The sequence below is a fragment of the Motacilla alba genome, chromosome 5 (assembly GCF_015832195.1).
Source record: "Motacilla alba alba isolate MOTALB_02 chromosome 5, Motacilla_alba_V1.0_pri, whole genome shotgun sequence".
Classification (NCBI taxonomy): domain Eukaryota; kingdom Metazoa; phylum Chordata; class Aves; order Passeriformes; family Motacillidae; genus Motacilla; species Motacilla alba.
The window spans coordinates 35,261,365-35,285,951 of NC_052020.1; the positions used below are offsets into that span (position 1 = coordinate 35,261,365).

The 24,587-nt window shown below is 37.2% G+C and overlaps 2 protein-coding genes across 9 annotated transcripts in view; one reads left to right on the forward strand and one right to left on the reverse strand.

Moving 5' to 3' along the window:
- Positions 1-24,587, reverse strand: part of STRN3 (striatin 3) — a 60,478-nt gene that overhangs the window by 35,306 nt on the left and 585 nt on the right. For all 5 annotated transcript variants that reach the window (XM_038138505.1, XM_038138509.1, XM_038138507.1 and 2 more), the window contains exon 2: positions 5,444-5,547. In XM_038138505.1, the coding sequence (XP_037994433.1) occupies positions 5,444-5,547 (104 nt within the window). The remainder of the gene's footprint in view (positions 1-5,443; positions 5,548-24,587) is intronic.
- AP4S1 (adaptor related protein complex 4 subunit sigma 1) overlaps positions 6,948-24,587 on the forward strand; it is a 40,425-nt gene continuing 22,785 nt past the window's right edge. For 3 of the 4 annotated variants that reach the window (XM_038138517.1, XM_038138518.1, XM_038138510.1), the window contains exon 1: positions 6,948-24,523. The gene's annotated coding sequence lies outside the window, so the exon portion shown is untranslated. The remainder of the gene's footprint in view (positions 24,524-24,587) is intronic. The other variant, XM_038138519.1, reaches the window with a different exon arrangement.

Genomic DNA, 24,587 nt, shown 5'->3' on the forward strand with positions numbered 1-24,587 from the left:
TCATCACCTGTTTTCTCTTCCAGATTTTCTCCTCCTCACTGACTGAAGGCTTAGCTTCCAATTTCTACTTAGTTTTCCTATGCAGATGCGCCTCAGTCCTTGCCATCTTCTGATCTCTGACTCCCTAGCCCTAATCTCTCCTTCTCCAGCTGATATGCTAAGGCCTGAACAGCCGGCCTAGGCCTGAGTTGACTTACAAGATGAATCTTGAGCATGATGCAATTAATACCATCAAGATTCTTTAGTTAAAAATAGATGATCAAAGTATTTATATTAATTGCTCTTAATGCCAAACCAGCTGCTGTAGAGACATCTGTATAACCTTGTGTAAGATATATTAAGAGATTCTCCCAACTAATGTCCCTAAAGGCTTGTTAGTAGGAGATATCCTCCCAGTCTATATCCCTAGAGACTTGTTAGTAGAATATTTTAGGCAAAAAGCCTCCCAGCCATGGCCTGGGCTCTGGCCCTGGCTGGTCAGGAAGCATGCCATCAGAACCAGATCTTTTCTGCACAAAAGGCTAACAAGTCACTTGGGCTTGTTGATTTGGGCCTATAAAAGCTGGACTCCTTTTTGGGCCAACCTGAGACCTCACCTATGAGCGGGGACACGCTACATAGGATTTTCCCAACTACCGGGAAGGCTTCTCCAGGTCCTCACTGCAGAAGGACTGTGACTCCGGATGATGGTGAAGTATTTGGGTAACTGGTGATGTATCCTTCTCAATCACTAGTCTCTCTCTCATATAATAATGGTTAGATGTATTACCCTGCTTATTTTGTGTTGCCTCAATACTAATAGTAAACCATGACCGTTCTTTCCACTGGTGTCCGTGTCCATCCCACCATCCCCATCAATTAGCCAAACACCATCACTTTGTAAAATACTGGTCTTGGTGATACCATTTCCAGGGAAGTATACATAAGCCTTCAAAATCTTATCCTCTACCCAAGCTGCCTATCAAAATGTCTTCAGCTCCCTTTACAACCAGGAATCTCACCCAAACTACCTATGCCTATATATTGGAATTCTCAAACTTTATCACTGATCTTTCACAGTTTGACTTTTACCTCCTGGATCCTTTGCAAAAATACTCAAAATCTCATGGTACAGAGCTCTAGGTGTTCTGCAGTAGAGCCAAAGTGAAAAATATCCATAAAAACATTAGCAGCCATATTTTGATGAACCCCTCTGCGCAATACAGTTGTTATGACTCCAAATGAAACATCTGACCAAAGGTTTAGGAATAACTGAATGACACTTAGTTTCCATCAATCATAAAAACTATTACTGAATATGAAACTTCTCAAGTAAAGGCACTATGGAACACGTGCTGGACAAAATCAAGGATTTCCAAAAAACCTTCTCCAATGTCTGAGCCACTATTGCAAGTGTTTTCAAACTGAAAGTACAGGTTGGTACTCAAATGGTGCCTTATATATTTGATGGTAAGGATTTTCTTAAAGATAACACAAATTTCTGCTAAAATTGCAGTTAGGAAGTCTCATTACCAAACTGTCAGTAGATGGCACTATTGATCCTTTTCAGTAAGATAAAATCCCTCATTTCATGGCAATCACACTGTAACTGAAAAATTGTAAAGCTCCTGAAGACTTTTTGTGACCTGAATCCAACTGCCAACTAAACAGAATCATATTTTTTAACTATTTATGAATATCTTCATAGCTCGTCCCTGCACTAATTAGACTGTCTACCTCAGGTCCTCTCTTTAAACTGAGACACAAAACTTTGTGCCACATTCTAACAGGGCAATGTTCCACCAAGCCTTCCAAATATGAGAAGTACAGTGAGAGACTGGAGAAAATTATTATTGGCTCAAGACAACTGAAGTGTCAGGTTAACTTGAAGTTGGATGGGCTAGAGTTTGCTAAGTCAATCCCCTGTGAAATGCTTTTTCTTGATTAAATGTTTGGTTTAAAATTTGCCCTTATTTTCTAAAGTTTGCTGTTCAATCTCCTGAGAACTTTGTCACATTTTCCCATGCACCTGCCTCAGGACATAAAAAAACCTAAACCCCTTTAGGAAACCTGTCAAGCCAGTCTGGGGCTTTACAAGTACGTACTACAATTTATATGCCCTATAAAGTACTGTCCATTAGGGGGGGTAAAAAACCCCAAGCAACCCTAAACAACCAAAATGAAAATAAGTCAAATGAAATTGACAAAATATTTTTGCTCAATTCATAAGTGAAGCCAATAAAGCACTATAATTGAAAATCCAAACTAAATTTGTTCAATTTAGAGGTACGACACAATATTTAGGAGCAGTTGTTCCATTTGGAGTTACAATTCCAAAACATTAATTAAAATCCTACTTTAACTGTTCATTAGCACAGATAATGATGTATCTGATCTAGAATTATACCAATGACTAACCACTATAAAGAAGAGAAAATACTGCTGCATGCAATGAGACCAGTTGTCTTTCACATCACAACTTCAATTTCACAGCAAAAATTAATCTTATTATATTCCAATCAACTATATATTTGCACATCTATTCCTTTCTCTGTTGAGGCCATTACTAAATATCTTAAAAAACACTAACAAGCTACAATGCCATTGACAAGTCACTGACAATACTCCTCCACACCACTGATTAACTGAATTCTACAAGGGGCAATGTTTCAATCTTTGGGAGTATTGACTTATCTAAGGCTAGGTTTCCGTGAGTAAAAAAGAGTAGAAGAAACAACACCCTAACTTGATTTAACTGCTTCCTGCTATTTAACTGTTGAATCAGACCACTCAGTTGCAAGGGTGTAAGTTAGCTCCAGTCCAAAGCCCATGAAGCCAAAATACAGCCACAGCTTTATGATTTCAGCAAGTCTCATTAATTTAAGCACAACACTATGGTAACAAAGCTCAGAGTGGCTCAGAGCACACAACAGACATCTAGCTGGGCCTCCAAAGCCCCATAAAAGAACACACACTAGATACAAATCACCCCATGCACGCAACTGCACAGGACCTGATTTTATTACTAAAAAATTAACAACTATCAAAGCATTTAAGGACACTAAAATAATAATATTTTACTTGTCTAAAACAGTATTACACATACTCAGAGATAAATACTAGAAATATCAAACTACTTTGTAACAACTACTGCATTTTATTTAATCTTACACACTGATATTCTGCCTCAAAATGTTTTCCTGAGAAATCACAATAGTTGTCTGAATGAGTTTGCTCCTGACTCCTAACTGGTATTTCACTACATGAAACTTTTTGATGGCCTCAAGGAGTTAGCAACTCCCTGAGAAAAGAAGAAAAAGGGTGGGAGGAATCAGGTGCAACACTGAAATTTGCTGTCAATCTTCAGGTCTGAAATTCTCAGAATTTATTTTGCTTTGGAGCTGGTGTATTTTCATTAGTTGTGATTCTTCATTCAGGGGAACAATGGCCAAAAACTAACATCTATTATCCTGAACACCAAATGCAACAAGCAAGAAACCAACATAATATAATTCTTGGATGATTTACTGGCAGGTCAGTACCTTCTTGCTTTCAATTACTCAATCCATCATACTTCCACAGTTAGATCCCCTCAAACTACTGAGCATTTGTATCTTCCTTGTTGCCTCCCACACATTAACCAGTCAATTCAAGTTTCAATTCCCACTTCTAGCAATCTTCATGAGAATTATGGCTGAAACTTATGCCAGGATCTTCCTCTTGAAACCTACTACAGTGCTGGATTGCACCCACTAGCCACAAGAACTAAAGCAAACAGTATGTTCCTGCTGCTATTCCTCCAGTGTATGTGTTTACAAGTTTCTTAGCCATGAGATGAATTTCAGAATTTCATGGGAAGACTATAAAGGCAGCTTCATTTCAGGAAAGGAATGAGGTTTCACCAATGCCATTGAACTTCAAATTGTGCATCCTGTTATAGGATGCCTTCAGGCTGCAGGAAAAATTAAGTGCCTCTGATTTATCTCAATAAGGGGGCAATTCTCACTGCTTTATGGTGTACATCTGCAGAACATCCCTACACAGCACACAGTTCATTACTGCCAAAATAAGCAAAAGCTTTTCCTTCAACTTCAGAAAGTTACTTACATGCAAGACACCTGCATCTGCTATAACAGAATATTATTTCTTTGATATGGTCAGTGTTCTTTGCACCCCAAGACACTGCATACCCTTCATCTGCCTTGAACCCAGAGTGACTTGTACATTACCTGTAGATATTGATATGACAATGCCATTTTTAGTCATACACTGGCTGGAAACCTTGAGTAACTTTCCATTAAAAGGACAGGACTGAATGAAGTAATAGACCCTTTCTGCCTATTACTTCACCAGAAAATATATGATGTGCTGATATGGCTTTCTGTATGAATATTCAGTGCTTTCTGAAGCACCTCTATACTGGACACTTCATACAGAAGAACGAAGCCATCTTGCCAAAACATTAGGTTTTTATATGAAAACAACTGAAACTTATTTCTGTACTGGTCCCTTACTGATAACAGTAATCCATAATCTAAAATATATTTACACATACTTACGCTTGGAGGACTAACTTAAAAATACCCAGGTGAAACCTCACCACATTTTGCTACAAAATTTTAAGTTCACTCTGGCAGGAATGTTCCCCCAGAATCAAAATACACAAAGACTACATATTTTGTTGCCTGACTGTCAAGATGTTTCACCATTGGACTTAGCTACTTTTTAGAAGCAAGATAAAATTAAAAATAAGAACTGAGTCCTCTAGTGAAAGTATAGGCACTTGACAAGATTATTTCCCAAGTGATTTCACAAAATTAACTACCAGTTTTGGTTAAATGAAATAACCAAGCAACAGAAGGTAGGTTTGAAGGACATTAGCCTGTACAAACTGAATGGAATTTTAATTTTTTTAAGCAGGAAATTAGTGCTACAGAAAACACACCTAGTGAGGCTAAATATGCAAGCATCTACCACGTGGAAAAAAACCCCAAACAACTGCAAAATGAAAAAACAATTTTTAAAGGATTTTGTTCCTTCACAAAATATAGTTTTCATCATGCAACACATACAACATAGTTGAAAAGGATCAAGAGAGCAGTATTTTTCATCCCTTCCAATTTAATACAACTGAAACACAGATGAAGGTACAGTAATAAGGTATGAACCCTTTGGGTGTGTTCACTCTTACTCAGTATACCGTAACTTGAACCCAGAGAAGAGAAACTGTCCTGTTGTCTATTAAAGACACAAGTCCAAACATTTTGCAAATTATGCAACTTTTTATTATAGAAGACACTAAGACTTGTTAGAAAACACAAGGTGAAGACAATCAACCTTAAAGACAATTTTACATAAAGTAAATCAGAATCATCTAATAAGGCATTTCATTTAATGGAAGGGAATTCATCTTAGTCTTTAAGTTTTTCAGGTCAGAAAAAAACTACACAATTTGTATACCTACCTTTCTTGTTTTAATGCATATTCTAACATTTTTATTCTTCTCACTAAATCTTTCTTCAAATTTTCTTGGCCCTTTCTTTCCCCTTGTAAAAACGCTATCCGAGCCTGAAAATACACAAAAAAAAGCAAAACCATATTTTATTCCCTTTGGTACTCAAAATAAAGCAACAAAGTCTGTCACACAAGGAAGAAAAGAAGAAGGAAGAGATAAAAAACCTGTATTTTATTAATTATTTCAGCAAGTCAATAACAACAAAAGTATTTCTTCCCTAGCCTGAGTATTATTTTCTGTTCAAGATGAACTGGTATTAAAGCCTGCGTAGTAACTCTACAAGAAGGCACAAATGGCAACCATATGAAACATTTTTATATATGCACACACTTATGTCCTTAGAGCATTATTAGCATAAGTTCTATTATACATTTTCTTCCAAAGCAAAAGCCATATTAGATACACTGCAACTAGCAAGTCACCTTTCAATGCCACCATACTGAACAGATTAAAAAATGATGACATAAATTCAAATACAGAATTTACAAATCCATTATACAGGAAACAACTATTTTATGGATTCACATTTTATTTAGTACTGAAAACAGCTGAATTTTAGACTATCAAGGGACAAATGGGTTTAGTGTGCTACTCTATATGAAGAAAAATAATGATCAAAGCATCAGTCATACTACCCACCTAATACAAAAAGAAGCAAGGAAAACTCCTACCTGCCTGCTAAACTAGTAGAATATAGAAATTCAGCAGAACATATAAGCCATATCAACTAGCACAAAAAATCATAGTTGAAAAATAAACATAGTAAGTTTGTCAAGGAAAAATGTAGTCTCTTCACTACAAAGTGAAAGGATTTGTGTTTTGATTTTTGCAAGCCAAAATCCTAGGGAAGACAAGTGAATTAGCAGATGGGAATACAAAATTTAAACAGTTAATGATATTAGTGGATTGGCCATCATTACAGAAACATCATTACAAACTCATTTGTCCTCTCTATTACTTGAAATAGACTGAAGTCATTGAACAGCTAATTCAGTACTAGATTCAATATAAATTTTATTGGAAAAGGGATTTAGAATAAGGAAAGAAAAGTAGAGACCACATTGCTCTACTGAGCTGAAGAACACCACCCCCATTTCATTACCACAGGAGGCATGGGGAGGAGGGAGGAAGTGCTATAATCGGCACCCAATCTATCCGAGAAGATTTTTGTAAAGGGTGTGGTTGCACATTTTCAGTGGTATTCAGTGGTTGCACATTACTCAGTGGTAACAGCCTGAAACAGTCCAACCAGGGTGATAGCATTGATGCATTCTTGCATGGCTCCTGTCCTGAGCCCAAATGGTATCACCATGTAAGACTTCACACATCAGCCCTGATTTTAGCCACTCTGGCCTTGTGCTCAATGGTGAACCAACTTAAAACATGTTTCTTTACCTTGCAGAAGCTAACTACTGGTTCAATCAATTAAAATCCTAGTGAAAACAAGGCAGAAGCTAACTACTGGTTCAATCAATTAAAATCCTAGTGAAAACAAGGCAGTTAAGATTATTGCAGTTAAAAGTCTAATGAAAGCACTCAACTAACCACTGGCACTTGGTGAGAAACAGTAAGGAATCAAAGTGTATCACAACAGAGGAAGGGACTGGGGACGAAACACCACCAACTCGACACCAAAAAACCCCAAACATATCCAAACAGACCGTACTGTTTGCACAGACATGTAAAGATAAAAGGTAGAGAACAAGATCCAGAATCAGCAAACCCAACAAACCCAACTATACTCAACTGTAACTATGTTAAGATTCCAAAAAACACTCCAAAAATGACTAATCAAAAAGAAAGTTAACAGCCCTCTGCAGAAAACTACAATTACCACTCTCTACCACTCCACTCCTCTACCACTAATTTCCACTCCTCTAGTACCTAGGGCAGCAACTGACCATTTTCACATGCCCAAGATACTATCCCAATTTTCTCTAGTCAATGCACAGTTGTTCCCCAGCACACTTAAAAGTTACAAATGTGGGGGGTTTTGTTGTTTTTTTTTTTTTTAATGCACCTGCACATTTGCACAACAGCATACTACAAACACTTGGGGAGTTACTGGCTGCCCACAGACTCCATCTATAAAAATAAACTCAGAACTACTCTGGTAGTTATCTAATGAGGGTTACAAAAGCTCCTATGCCCTTTGACTTGAATGCAGTTCTCAACTTTTTCCAAAATTAAGGTCTTCTGTAAGTGATGGGCTTCTCCCCTTTACTTTTCTTCCATGGGCAAGCACCCTTTTGTAACTGTTTGACAAATCTTAGCTGCAATTGTTGACCCTTATTTCAACCTCAGAGAGGAAAATAATGTAATTGTAACCTACACAGAGGGAGGCATCTGCTTCCTAAATGCTCACAACCCAACTTTTTCCTTATGGAAACGCTTGTGGAGTACTTGGCCACACAGAATCAAGTCTCCATACTTGAAAGTATTGCCTAGACCTCATACTTTTCAACCAGACAACTTAATGAGCGACATGATCTTGAGAATTAATATACTACAGAATAATAATATAAAAATAAAATCTAAAAAAAAAACCAAAAACCCCAAAGATTTGCTTTACAAAAAGAGCCCAAAAAACACTTTTCTATACAATAGTGTTCATAACAATCTTTACAGAGTCCAATAGGTTGGACAGAAAGGTTACCACACAAGAACACACTTGGCAGCTAAGGCTCTGACATTTTTGTCAATATTATCAGACTTCTTTTATCAGAATTGCTTTCTGTAATTGTTTGTATACATGTTTGACTGATTTTGAGATTTATTACTTTTTCTCACTGTAACCATCACATGGCTGAAACACAGCAGAGGTTAGCTATGCAGAAGTTAAGAGCTCAGTCTTCAGAAACACAGAAAATCAATTTACACTTCAGGAATACTTAGTCATCAAGACCTTCAATATAAAACCAAGAACCAGATCACCAAAACTCTGCTCTAGAAATTAATCAACTTGCTCTCTTCAGCCTTGAACTGAGAAAAGACAAGTCAAACCTGATACACTGCATGACCATGAGCCCTATGAATTAACACACCTCCTTTTTTGAAAACCAGTAGATCTCAAGGTCGATAAAAGCACAAAGTAAACAAATTGCCCTCAGGGGTGATGAACTTAGGTTCCATACACAAGACAAATGCTCAAAAATTATATCAACATAATACAACTTTCACAATCGTTAAATACTCATTTCCTTTGAAACAGTTCTCAGGAGAGATAGATTTGATATGATTTGTAAATACGCTGATGACTTAAGATTGCGTAGCACAAAAACCGGGAAACAAAATGGCACACAACAATTTCGTACTCACCTTTCCACCCCACCCTCTACCCTCCCCAGTTACAACAGAATTTTCCTTCCACTGCCTTCAACTGATTTGCAAGTCCCCAGGCTGACACCAAGAGGACCAATCCTCCTCCACCTCCTATTTCTGTTCCTTCTACTGTGCTGACTTAGCTGCTTGTGTTGACACACAAGTCTACTGAGAAAATCATTCTGGTTTTTTTCATTTGGTTCTGACTTACATCAGTTTCCTGATTCTACTCTGTCTGTATAGCCACAGGAGTAACTCAGCCTGGCACAAGGGATGCAAACAGGATACTGAAGTAATAACCCCTTTCAGTGACAACATTGTCTTAGTTCAGCCTAAATTGACCATGATATCATAACCCCCATGTCTAGGGCTGAAGGGTTTAAAAAACATGAGCAGAAAGACTAAGAAAGTCAAATACAAGTCTTAACTCAACATTTCTTAAGGGGAAGAAAATCACATTCTTTTATAAATCATGTAATAGTTCTCTAAGTAAAAATATGGCCACTCATGGCTTACAAAAATCCAGCTGGATTTAGTTGTGCACAGATTCGGTTAGAACAGTTTTCAACTGTATTTTCAATTCTTCAAAACCTAGCCAAGGCTTTAATTTTCAGGGCAGGTTTCTTCTCTTCTACCAGCCCGTAAATTTTTGTATTTTCACTATTTTCATAAAGCCCTGAGATCTACTATATTTCTACAAAACTGACATTTAAACAACTCTGGGTTCCCTCTACACCTTGGCCCTCAGTTGCAAGTAAGAGTACCACCACACCAACTTGCTCAGCTTTATTATGAAAGTGAATTCAGGGAGCTTTGAGAAATAGTTAGAGTGACACATACTTTGTATTTGTGCAAGGATGCATTAAATAATGCCTGAAACTAGGCAAGATAGAATTCAAGGATAAAAAGAATTACTGAATAGACACTTGAACAGTATGGATCCCAGGACAAAGAATTGTCTGGGGTTAAAAAACTACAAAATGCACATAAAGAAAGAAACAAATAAAAATTCTAACATGTAATATTCTACATTTTGCAAACTTCGTATTGTTTTAATAGCAAGCTGCATTTAAGATATACATGCATTTTGTAGTTGAAAGGGGTTTCATCTTTTAAACAGGAAGTCTGACCATACTCAAAACAGTCAACAGTCTTTCATGGAAACTCTAAGACCTCAAACAAGAAATTTTCCCTTAAATTACAGGAATAATTAAAATCACATCTCACTGATACTCCACATCCCTAGTATTCAATTATACTGTTTGATGAAAGTGTAATAGAAGATTTAAAGTAGTTTACTAAATTACTTACACATAACTTTAAATTATTAGAAATATTGTATATCATTTGGAAACTCACATATGAAAGTTTAAAGGAAAAGTTTCCTGGGAAGAAAATGAGGATTTTTCCCCCCTCTTATTTTGAAAGAAACTCCTAAAATTTCAGAATTATTCCCTACACTTCATACAGCACCAAGCATGGTAGCATTCACATTAAAATTGCACTTTATTGCTTAAACTGCCCAGAAAAGCTGGACAAACTTCACGTTGATCAAATGTATTTCTCTAAGCCATTGAGCAAAATAGAAGGAACTTATAACATTTTGGGAAGGTAAAATTGCATATGTAACCTAAAGGTTATATAGTAGTTAGGATATCCATATAAGATTTGACAGTCTTATTTTCTCAATAAATTCTGACATGCTGCATTTAAAATACTTGTTGAACATCTCAAACCTAGTGAAACGTATTAAAGGGAAAAAGAGGCATCAAAGAAACCTGGATGGTAAAGCATGGAAGACTGATTAAAAGCCTTCTCTTCCACTGTTGAAACACGAACACTTTCCCATACAACTCAAACAATCAAATTCTAATAAGTTTACCAATACAGGACCACACTCAGAAAAATACTTTCTTTCCATTTCAGTTCTAAACATTGTTAACTCTTAGTCTCTGTAAATTTATTTTGAAAAAACCTCAATTGTCTGTGAAGTAACGCCAGCTAGGCACTGCTTGTGCTTGTTTTTCTAAAGTTCATTCAGACTTCTAGGAGGAAGGTAGGAAAGGCCTGCAGTAATTTTGAAAGAAGTGCAATACACTGAAACTACTCCGTGCACACATTAAGTGTATGCTTATCCTAGTGGGGCACGTCACAAACCTCAAAACAACAGGAACATTTTATCACACAATAATACTAATCTAATATTGATTTTTAGATGCTTATTATGCTGAAAGTGAAGTAGAATGGTTTTGGAAAACTAAAAAATACTGGGGAGGTGGAAGATTTGACTCTGAACAGTCATTTAAGAGTGAACACATCTGTGCAGCTATCAAGTTCCAGTTCCCATTCACAAAAAGGAAACTGAAGATAAGAGAAGCCTTCACCTCCAGTTTTCAACAAACACAGTTTGAAACTTCAACTCCTTCAGTACAACTAAAAGCATGAGTTTTAGTGCATTCTTACAGATCTGATTATGTTTATGTATTTATTGTGAATGCAATTAATCCTTAAAACTGTCAACTGAGGACTAAAAGAGACATTGACTACTATAAATAAATATATATAAATAAATAAAAATAAATCTTTATTTTGTAAATTAAAGTCTTGAGATTCTCTCTCTAGTAAGTTACACAGTACAATAGATGTCACTGGCAACATCAGCATCATACGTGTTTCAAATACATAATACTCTTAAAAACCCTGTAGAATAAAAAACAACTGGAAGACAAAACAATATAGAAACAACACCTCATATATTAACAGAAGATCTTCACTTCGTAAATAAGCTCAGGTTGAAGATGTGGGAAAAAAAAAAAGATTTTAACAACTGGTTAATAGCAGTGTACATTTGAACAACATTTGCAAATAAAAAAGGTAATTTTCTGCACAACGTTATGAACAGTCAGTTAAATACGGGGATAGTGAATTACTACACTTAGAGCAGCAAAGCTAAAATGTTTCCTGAAGGTTATATTTTTTTACAGATCTTTTCCATTTGAGCTGATGATCCTTTCTCACTCCTCAATTCATACTTTTTTCAAAGACTCAAATGATCAGCTTCTGATAGCTTGTTAAAAGCAAATCCTAACCACTAGAAAAGTGACATACCGGAGCAACTTTTGGACATGAGCAGCAGAAACAAGAAACCCAGCTAGCTCTAAGGAGGTTAATGACACAGCTGACATATAAGAGGATTTACTCATGCGTAAGTCCCCATCAGACTGCAGAGGGTAAGGCAAAGACCAGGCTCACAAAACTTTCTCCTTTCCTTAACCTGTCCTTCCTCTTTCCAACTCTCACCACACCAGTCACAATCAAAGGTTTGCCTCTTCACTACTGTCAAGTTTAATCAACTTCTTCAACCAACTCAGAGAAAATCCTCTTCTGTGGTAGGGTCAAACTTGTAAGTTACAACTTACATTCAGCATATGACTGCCTTCATTCTGTCACTCTTCCTGAGAATTTTTTCACTGAATAATTTTTTTCTTAGGATTTTTACAGCCACTCTCTTAACCAAAGTGGTATTTAAAACAGTACAGTAACAAAACTCATACAATTCATAATTGTTTTTTAAAGTCTAACAACCCTCTAAACATCATGGTTTGTAAACAAAATAAACCAACTCTGTCCATAAACTTTTATCTAGTACAGAGAAGCCAGTGGATGTGAGGGGAAAAAAAGAGACCTACAAGTCCAAAAGAAGTAAGAAGGCACTAAAAACAATGGATTCACTCTCTGGTAGCATTCTCCTCAAGGACTAAAATGTACAAGTCTAGAAACTGGAAATTATAAAACCTCTTTTCTGAATAACAAATACAAGTGCCTTGGGAGTTTATCACTCATTGACCACTCTTGTAGTAGTGTTCTTCATGCAAGAACAGGCTTATAATTAGTTTCAGTTTAAAACTTACCAAACAATGAGCACAGTTTAATTTATAAATTAGTTGACCTTTTCAATTTCAGTCCCAGAGATACTCCTTCAGAAAAGTAAGCTCCTGCCTAGGAATGTGTAAAACAACTTTCATCTTCCTGAAAGCACATTCTACTCTGTAACACCCAATTATAACATTAACTTCAGGAAAAGTGAAAATAATCTGGTCATTATCATCAACAGACGGTAAAAGAACTACCAAAATATTCCATGCCACAATGTCAGAATAACAGTCACTGTCCCTATATATCAGCTCTCCCTCTCCCCAAAATCAGACACCAGACCAGAGAACCAGCAAATTTTATCTGAAGGCCATTAACCAGGCATTATTTCTTTCTTCAACTGACAGTTAACAGGAATGCTTGGAGCCACTACATAATCTAAGTAGACACAAATGCTCATTTTGACTTCAAAAAATGCTCACTCATTTTTATCTCCAAGTTTTTTTCACCAGTATCAATATAATTCTACTGAGGAATTACAGTCTTTCCATTCAAATATCAAATGCCATCACACAAGATAATCAAACAGCCAAGTAAAACACAGGCAGCAAAAGTAATTCTTACTAGTTATAAGCACCTAATATGCTATGAAGTGTCTGAACACTGTATTTTAACTGCATTTCTTAAGCAGGTTAAGTAATCCATGAAACATGTCTGAAAGCAAGCTCCAAAGATATAAGGTAGTCATGTTCCCAATAATAATTTAAGAAAGCTCTGCAAACAAACACAAATTAAATCAATTCCCTTTACAATTCAGACTGACAATATAAGTATCCTCCCCCAAAGAACTTCCTGAAGTTCAAGTCACAAAGTAAAACTAATAATCCTCAATCTGTTTTCTTAACAGACTTTCTATGGAATTTTAATTTGTTTCACATCAGTTCTTTCAATAAATAAAATAAAAATTTAAGTGTTCATATGCCTTTTACAGAAAAAAAGTTTATACAAGATGTTAGGTGATCACCCATTGCATGATGTGTTTATCCAGCTGTGCATTGAATATTTTGTCCAGAACAATCCTCTGAGAGACAGTATCAAATACTTAACTGAAATCCAAAAGGATGACATCAGCTGGCTTTACCTGATCAACAAGGTGGGTTACCCAGTCACAGAAGGAAATCAGGTGTGGTAAGCAGGACTTTCATGAAGCCATGCTGGCTGTGACCAGTGACTGTGTTGTCTTTCAGGTGTTTTTCAATAGCTCCCAGAATAAGCTTCTCCATGATTTCACCAGTCACTGAAGAGGGACTGACAGGCCGGTTGTGACCAGGGTCATCCTTCTTGAAAACTGGGTTGTTAGTCAGCTTCCAGTCAAATGGCACATCTCCAGATGTCAGCCAAAAATTAGCATTTTTTCACAAATGAAAAGGAATTCTTACTGGACTATCATTTGGTAAGAAATTATTGCAGGTTTGCACTTCTAAAATCCATTAAGTCATGGTATTTTCCAAATGTCTGTGCTGGAAAAAGCCCAGAACACGGCTTCAACACCAATGACAAAAGCTGATTCTTGTTGAAAATACCAGCTATCAACTCTAAGTATTCCCTCAGTCAATTAACAAGACTGTATACAGCATTTCCTATGTAAATTTTCTACTTTTAAATATTCTGTACATTATTCCAGTATGAACTGCGTAAGAGATGCAAAGCTTGTGAGCAGTACCTTCTCTACAGAAAAACTAATGAAAACAGACACAGACAAGCTTGTGGACAAGTATGAGTCAAGTCACCAGGTTCAACAACCAATGGTAAAATACCCTGTAACCACAGATTACATAGTATTTCAAACACTTGAGAAATACTCTTGGCCATCACAGGCCATGTCACCACAGTGCAGCATGTATTCTGAAAACATTTAGGACCATCACTGATGTCATTTATTAATGACATGTTCTACATAAAGTAATGCTAAAATAATGACTAAAGAAATTTCACTTCACTTTGAAGTCTCCGAAGTAGTTGTCTGTCCAGACCCAAACTCTCATATTTAACCACGCAACAATAAGCAGAGATTAAAAAGAAACTGTTGAATATGCTTTTATCTTCTCTCTCTATTACTGAAATACAAATAATAAAGGTGCTCAAAATCTCAAAACAGGTCTGCAACTTTCACATAATTCACATAATGCTATGGAATGATCCCAACTTACAGCACAAACTGATTGCAAAAAACAGACTGAAGTGCAATGAAACCAGAACAACTGTAAGGAAAATTCTTCAACAAAGGTCAGGATTACTTTGCAATTGTTGAGTATTAGAAAATACACCACAAAGGCTCTTGTGCATTTTCTTCTACCTTTAATTTTTTAAGAACAGCTTCCTGCCCAGGACAGGCATACTCAACAATCCAGCAACAAACTACCAAACTACTTGTACTTTGATACTTGCTATCCATAACCTGTTGAGGTCTCTGCTTTAGTTATTAAACAAAAAGGTCATTGCCTGTCTTAGTAGACACTAGCTATGTTAACTACATTCCACCCATTACAGTAGAGATAGCACTGGCTTCCTTCTCATTTAACCAGGAAACCCCTTAGTTCCCTCAGTTCCAAGGGTCCAGATCTTCATTTAAGTCTAATGCCTTAAGAAAAAGCATAAGAAGAACATACAAACTCAATAGCAGTAGATTGGACTACAGAGCTTCTTGTGAATCCACTTGAATTTTCTCTGTGTCTCCATGCAGAAAGGATTCATGAATCTTCAATGTATAAAAATAATGTCAGTATGTTTTACACTTGTTGCCTGATTATTTCTCTGGCTGTTCTACCAAAACAAAATACAAGAACTCCAAAAAACAAAAGATCAAAACAAAACAAAACCAACCCAAAAAATACCCACACAAAGAACGCAAGAAACAAAAACAAAAAGCAGTTACCCAGCTTCACACATATATCTATCACATGCTCACTGGGATTTATTTTTTTCTAAGTGAAGTTCCAGTCTGCTGTGTCATACCCCTTAAATTAAACTATTTCCTACTGTAAATCTAAAAACCTCTGAATAGTCTAAAACTCAGTGAGACACCTAATAAGGCTACCTCTCAGACTGCTTTCTGATTTAGCGAGAAGACTGAATTCTAAATGGATCAATCTTCAAGATGTTATTTCCAGACCTCAAACTGGTTTTATGTCAAATTTTCAGCATTCTTTTCAAAAATGTTACTAAACAATGAGAAATTATATTACAATGTTGATTCTGCCAGATCTGCACAGATCACAAGACAGAAATCACCTCCCAGTTTCTTTATTTGTAACTCCCTTATAGTACTTGTAAGCCAAGGATCGTTCAGGGGTTTTATTAATTTCTTTTAGCAGGAAATTCAGCACAAGTTCATCTTCAGCTGCAGTTGCTCATTCTGTCACTATAATCTCTATTTTCTATATTCCTCCTAAATGCATGAATCTTGCAAATAACATCTTTGAAACAAAACCCAGAAGTAGTTACACACCTTGGACTAGCACCACCTAAAAGGATTCACCCATAGTCTTTTAAAATGCTTGACATTTTTGGCAATACATTTTGCTAGTAAAAGAAATTTCTTTCTAATAATGTGACAGCTACAACCAATAAGACTAATTATATATACACACCAAAAGACAGTATTTGAATTCAGTTAAATTAAAAGTATCTTTACTGTTAGCACCACTGTATTGGTGTATTATTCCATTAACATGAAGCTACTTTTGACAAAGTGCCACATTTGGAGCTTCGTTAGATAGTTAATACTAAATAGAAATTAGAATATTAAGCTAATTCTCTTTACTATTATTAGTATTTGTAGTACAAGAGCACATAAGTAAGAGTGAAGCTGTACACTTTGTAGTGTGACAGGCTCTTATGGTCACTATAGAGCTGGAAAGGAAAGGAAGGAATTGCAGTGTGGCAAACATCCTCAAGAACGTACCCTTCCTCTCCAAAATCAGGAACACCTATTTGTTATTTAGGAATAAAGACAAAAGCATAATCTACAGCAGATTGTCAACACAGTGATCTAACTGACTTAGGCTGTTCTAGTGATGAACACTCATCTTAGTGCTCATCAGCTGCAGGTCAGTAGCACACATTCCTAAGGGACCAAGAACTAATAAAGTCTTTAAATGTAAGAAGCTATACATATAAAAATATATATACATATATATAAAATAATAGAATCTTACAGAATGTACAGAGCTTTGCATTAAGGCAACCACAACACCAACAATAACAAAATTTAATATAATCAAGTTAATGGAATTGAAGTTATGGAAGAGTAAGACAGTTAAAATAAAAGTGTGTAAGGCAGTATTTTCAGTGAGGCATGACAGAAAGTTGACAAGGAGCAGGTATTTTGCACCTCCTAAACGTTAATCTGGCTTCCTGGCACAGAACATCATCAGCACTGTCTAATTTATACCACTTCAACAGGGAGTTAACAGAGACAGTAGTCCTGCCTTCTACCAATACAACTATACTAAACTTTCTGAAGATATGAAACAGAATAGGTGTCATAAAATTCATAAACCTGTTTAAATGCTCTGCTTAAACCTTCTTCCCAGACTTCTGCTTGCCAAAGGAGGGTCTTTTCTTTTCCCAGGGTCTCAAGGTGTATAGCAGGATTTTGTTCGGGCACTCTTGGGTTTCATCCTCCAGGAATGCAAACCATCACAGTTTCAAGTTAAATACTGGAGTCAAGCATTCTCCAGCTTCTTATAATGGTCACTGGCATAAAGTCAAGGGACTTTCTTTGGTTTTTTTTTTTCTTCTAGGAGGAGTACTATAGGATCATCAACCTCAAATTTGGTAGCAGTTAAGGAGTGACCATATTTTGAGTGAAAAGAAAACAAGGTGAACAACTGGAAGAAATTTTAATGCAATCAACCCATTTAAATATATATAAAATCAGAAAGACCTTCAGGCATCTGGACTTACTGAAGGTCATTCTCTATTTCAGGATCATTTCAATTAGCATTCAGAGAAGCACGTTTTTTTCAGAATGTTACAGCTAACACAGGCAGGATTTTTGCATACACAGTAACTTCAAATAAACCCAGGAATGCACTTCATCTCTCATCAAGTGGAATTTGTTCTGGAATCATAAAAATGTATTTTTACCTTTAATTGCCAACAGCAGGCTACCTCTAATCAGACATTTTTATAAAGATACTATAGCGGATACTGTAGAAGATTCTGTAGAAAAACCTACAGACTACTTAAATTTATGCTGTACCTTCAGGACTGGTCCTGAAGAACAGCCAGCTTCATAACTGGCTCTTAATACCTGTTGAAGTTGCACTGATAAAGGCAGAAGATATCATTAAACTAAATATCCTGCTGAGCTTGGCTTAGGATAATTCAAGAACAGTCTGAGTGACAAGGAGTAACCGTCATCCAATAGGCAAACAGAGCTCTTGCAAGTCATACCTTTCTCCTGAAGATACATGAAACCACTGGAGGATCCAACTTCCCTAGCCACTCTCTTCATCAGAAAAAATATATCCATTATCACCTTCTCCTAATTTCTTAAATGACAAGAAGGATCAAGAACACCCACCACTACCTCAAAACCTACTTTCAGCACGAAACAAATAATTATACCCACAGATACTTCAACCCTCACAAAAAATTCTCAGAAATGAGAATTCCCAAAGAGCTATTAAATATGTATAGGTATAATTGCAATGAAACTAAGAAGTAAAATGCATGCCCTGTGTTTAAAAAAAGAAGTAATTCTTCAGCAGGAAGTGTTATATAACTTATCTGCCACACACTTCTACACTCTGCCTAAAAGAAAACCTCACCAGAGTAACTGTTATAAAATGACAGTTCTATGCACTGATTCTAAGTAAGAGTATTATTATTGCAAGTAATCATTTATGAAAAGGTAATTATTACACAGTAAAAATCACTTTTATACCAAATGCTGCTAGAAGGGAATTATTTAGAAACAATATTCCAGAAAAAGTTACACAACTACTACACTGACCAGTACATAAACCACAGAGCTATCCAGGTATTTCCTGTTCCTGTTTTTACAGAGCTTAATGTAATTCCATGTACTGCACTCTTTTACTGTTTTGCCTCCATGAGGTGAATACTGCAAGAAAATTTTACAGAATATTTAAATATCTAAATCAAAAAAAAAAAAAATTGGGAGAACAGGGTTAACCATATACAAAAAGGAAGCATCTCTGCACACTTTGATTTGGAAGTCTTGCCAAGAAGCCTGTGAAGAAAGACAGTATTTACCCAGAAATACAGAAGAACTGACTTCCAACCTTCTGGAAACAGGCACCTGAAATTTTACCAAGAAACTATGGGCCTGTTAATGCAGTTGACTAAACAGCTATGGAAGCCACAGTAGGGAAACCCTTGATTATGTCTAATTGCTCTCTACCCAAAATACACAGAACTCTCAATTCAGTGCTTTAAACTTAAAAGGAACTTAACTCCATAAAACACGTAGCTGTTTTCACCGTTACCTTGGAAAAATGATTAATGAACAGAAGTTTCTGACTTTTAACTTCTTATAAGTATGCTATTTTATACAGAAAAAAATTGTCATTATTAAAAAAATGCATTAAATACTCAAATGTTTTATCATAACATTAGTTATTTGGACCAGGATGTACTTCTGCACCTCGCTACAGCAAGAACCTGAACAGTTTGCACAAATAGAAGTCAGACAGTTCTGATGTTTATTACCCACACTCCTCGTGCCATTTACAACTATCACAAGTAAGAATGTTGACCAACTTCTTACTACCTACTTTATTTATTTTCAGTCAGTGTTGATCAAGTATCCCCTGGGTTTTTTTTAAGGATTGCTATAGATTTAGTTAAGCTAATTTCATAATAAATATGGAGATTCACCTGTAAGATCAAATGAAATAGCAGTTTATTCATTTATCATATTCCAACTATCTAGAAAGCAATTGATAAACAATCAAACAATCATTTCACAACAGCAGCATCTGAATTTCCTGCCTTAATTTTGCTTATTATATCACAATTAATGCCCCTGATATCAATCAGGGTTTGTTTTTTAAGAAAAACAGTATTGAAGCAGCATCAAAACAACACTAAATATTTTGTCCAAACATTCAAATCAAAGTATTTTCCTGCTCATGGCAGAGAAGTTAAAACCATATGATCTTTAATGCTCCATTTCAAAGCTACCTTATTGATCAAGTGAATATAAGGACAGCTTGCCTAGTGAGACCAATGGATGCCCAACCTCAGTATGCCACCTGTAACCACGGGCTAGCACGCAGTTCCACAGGACTAGCATGAAAACAAAAGAAAAAACCTCACAAAACATTTCAAATCTCAGAACAGTTATAAATCAAAAAGACAGTATCTTTTAGACACCTACAAGAAATTTTCTTCCATGCACTTATCCAAACAATTTCTGACCGAAGAAAATGTTAGCATTTACAACAGTCCCCTGCACAAATGCCACTAATGCTTGAAAAGCCAGGGGTTTTTTAAAATACTTAGTTTTACTGTATGCCCCCTAGTTGCTGAGAAACAGATTGTGACCAACAAACTAACAATCATTCTATAATCCTCAAAACCACTTCTACTTGCAATCTATCATCAAAACAAATTATTCACAAGCCAAAAGCAAGGCACAGTCTATTATGAAAAGAATTGTTCCTCCAAGTTTAAGAGAGAAACATTCCCAACAGTATCCCCGTCCCTCCTTCAAACCTGTAAGACACTAAAACAAGGAACATACAGGTAAGTATTTCAGCTGTTGATTCTTGCTACACTTTGGAAATGCTGAAGTACAGCATGACTGTATATACACTCTGAACTTGATCTCATTTTGTTCACGATATCAACACTTTTACATATGTTATCTGAAGATACATTTCCTTTTTAAAGAACATGCTGTATAAAATTCCTTCAATGAGTCTGCTCCATCATCCCCAGCAAAAAGGGAAGTGGGGAGGCATGCGAGTAAAATCTGCAATCTATAGCTTTTGGTGGTTTGGGATTTTTAAATACCTGAATAAAGAATATTAGAAAATATGCTTCCATAATGTCTCTAAATATTTTGGGAAAAAGCATCTACAAAAGAGGGTAAACTAGGAACTTCAGTGGTGCGCCACCAGAGATGTCATTTTATAGGACAGAAAATGTATTAACAGTCATAGCAATCTTTATGCATACCTAAGTTACTTGAGAGGCTGTATAATGTGTAAACCAAAATTGCAGATATTTTGTTCTGAGTGTTTATGTTTCTTAATTATTCTTTCTATTCATTAAAGCATTTGGAAGCAGCACCTACTGGCAATTCTCTCCCAACATATTCTTGTGTGGTTCTGAAGTATCAGAGAATATTCAATCTGGTTTTCATCTAGTTCAGAAAATCTGAATAAACTGCACAATTAAGACTTCTATTACAGACAAGCATTACCAGCCCACAAGCCCCATAAGAGAGTGTATCTCTCGACTGTGGATCTCCCAAAGTTACAAGCTTTCCTATGATACTCCTTTTTTGACACAATTTTATCTTCCTTAAGAGTTTCTGTGCATCTCCACAGTGTTTTCCCATCCAAGCTTCTTCTTCTTTTAGGATACTATGGAGCCACTTACCACCTTGAACAACTAGTTATTTCTAACAAATACATAACATTCAATATGGGCTTGCTGTAACTCCTCTGAAGTGCATCCATGTCTTAGAAAAGACCATTTATCTCAGCATAACAGCTGGTCGTTATTGACCAACACCAAGGTCATTAGACTGGCAAATCAAAGTTACATTGCTACAGTGAAAATCTCTTAGTTCACTAAACAGTGAACAGATCGTATCCATTACTTGCAGTGAACAGGACACTACACAAGGCCAGACAGCTTATTTTCAACACAGTAACCAGTGAAAGCTTGAGAAGTCACTGCAGCAGCCAATATCACAAGGGAAAGGAAAGAAGTCTACTTTGTTTCAAGTACTGCACTCCTGATATTTGACATTTCTGTACTTGATACTGGTTTGCACACACAGATTTGTCTAATGATTATTCTGCTTCCCTTCTGCACACAAGCAGAACGGCATGCATCTGAGGAGTTGGAAAAACAGCATAAAACTATTAACATTTTAGATTCAAAGTCGGATGCAAATGCAGATCTAAGTCTACCAGTACAAGACTTCAGATCCAAAAGGCTTGAGACCCTCTGTCAGTCATCACAGCCATAAACCCCAACCCAACTAAGTAACATAGGCTTTATTTATAAAATTGCGTCCCATAGGTGGAACAACAACAACCAAAAAAAAGTCATTACAAGAGCCCAGAAAGAATAAACTGTTACTGCAGATCCTATCTCCCTTCACCATCACCCCTCTATGCAAAGAGCACTCCTACTAGGGGTGCCAATTCCTCCAGTCACTTGAACTACACAGGTAAAGAAAGGGGGTGGGTCAATAAACCACACAAGAGGCCCATTAATTCACACACAGATAAGAAAGTTTCTTCTTCTTCTTGGGAATAATAAATTCTTCTGTTCAGAAGACATAAATAACATCACACATATTGCTAAGTCATTTGGCTTTTCACATACTTTTTATAAAGCATCATTAGCAAAGTTATAAAGAACTTGCAATGGCCAGCACTGAGAAGCACCATTTATAGAGTTTACTGTCATCTTGAGAGAATGAAGAAACAAGAATGAAATTACCTGCATCAGGAGAGTTGCAGCTAAATCATCCAGCACCCACTTCCACATATATTATCTACTGCCAAGCTATGGAATTCTTGTTTTCCTTCCAACCCAGGAGGCCTCAATCACCAAAAAAACTCACACTAGACATATGATTAACATTCTCATTAGCTTCAAGGGACAAAACTGTTTGGGATCCAAACTATTAGTTTTACTGGCCACAAAATATGCTGTTACTTCACAAATTAATTTGCAGAACAAACAAAAAACCCTACAGACTTAGTAAACATCTATATCCAAAAAATATTCACAACACATTCCTGTATCAGTCTTCACTATTGTACAGCGTAAGACCTAAAATCCAAGGGTAATGTCCTCCCCCTCTTCTACCTGGGCTTCCAAATTATAAAAAACCAACCAAAGACACCTTTGTGCATAGGCACTGTGCAGCAACTCTGCTCCCTCAGTCCCATGACATTTTGCACGTGTATGTCAATCAACACATACATAATCAGCATCAGAACTGCTACTGTACCTCCCCAGACATGCCAAAGAAATGGTATGGCCATGGACAACAAACAGCAACCACAAACAAAAAGCAGCAGAGGTGGCTAAGAATGCATCAGGGAGTCCAGAGGCCACGTGAGCTCAGAGGAGCACTTAATCAGTCAGACACAACTTTCCAAGCCTCCGGAGTACTCTTCATGTTAGGGTACAGCAGTACCTCGTTTTCAAGTAACAAGCCCATACCTAAAACAAATATTTCAAGGTGGTTTTGTCTGGTAATGAATAACACTGTTAACTAATTTATAAACATAATGCTATATCAGTAAAATGCCAGAGAAAACAGGAGAAACAGCAGACTGCTCTCCACTAAAAACACCCACCCATGTTCACCATGGATTTTAAATTCAGCCATTGCACAAGGTTTAAAATGGTAAGACTTACAGCAAGTGAAAGAAACAGTAAAACCTCTTCAATAGTTTCTCTTGGTGGTTTTGGGTTTTAATTCTTTCTTAACTATAGTTGTAACAAAAATAGTGCAAAATACACGCTTATTATGAGCCAAAGAATTCCTAAAGAATTGCCCAAGCTCAGCCATACTTCTTGGTTCTGAAATCTGAAAGTAAATGCCTCGCAAACGCCGGCTGCTGTCGCAGTGCAATTTGATGGAATGTTACTTCAAGACCATGAACATTCACTCAGTACAAAAATCACAAAAAAAATTTCTGGAAGCAATAAAGTCTGCTAATATTTTTTTACATTTTTATTATGTACATTTCTGTCCTATAAAAAGATAATGGCTCCTGTGTGGATACCTCACATTCAGTGGATTTCGCAATCTGTTCATAAACTGGTAATAGTCTATGTAAGATTTTTTTTACTTGCAAAAATAATTAGCAAAATTATCCTATTACTAAAAGCAAACATTAGTGGCAAGAAACGTATACTGCAACTCCAACACTTGCTCTCTATCCTGAAAAGTTATTCAATTTCCGTTCCCGAGACGAAGCTGGTACTTTTGTGTATACTGAAATGGCCACACCGCAGACTTATCGATTCCTCGCTCTCCTGTGATATAAAATCTCCAAAGAAGCGAGTCGAAAGAGAGAACAGATTCGACCTCTCTCCAATTGCATGCCTAGCTAAGTCTTTTACTTACGATTTACCTGAACTCCTTTTCCTCGTCTTGCCCTTGCTCGGGAGGCAGGGCCGCCTCCTCACTCCCTCTTTTCCCTCCAAAGCCAGAGCTCGCTGAGCTGCAGGGAGGCGTCAGTCCTCCCTCCCAGGCCCGGAGGCTCTTGCTGTCGGTAACCCGCACGGGGCCGAGGAGCCCCGGAGTCATTGTGCTGCGGGAGCCGACCGCAGCTGTCAAGGCGCAGCGCAGCTCGCCCCGCCGGCGGGGAGGAGGGGGAGGAGGGTCACAGCCCAGCGCCGCGGCAGCGCCCGCCCGCCCGCCCTTCCCCGGCCGCGCTCGGGGCCCCGCTCCGCGGCTCCGGGCGAGCGGCCTGCGGGGCCGGGGCCGCTCCGGAGCCGGGCGGGCGCCATGCTACAAACCAAAATGGCTGCCCCGGGGAGGGAGCCCGGCTCGGGCCTCCGCCGGTACCGCTGCTCCGCCCGCCGGACCTCGCCCAGGTACCGTTCCCGGGCCGCGGCGACCGGCTCGGCCTCGGGGGCCCCGCGGACCCCGCTCGCCCAG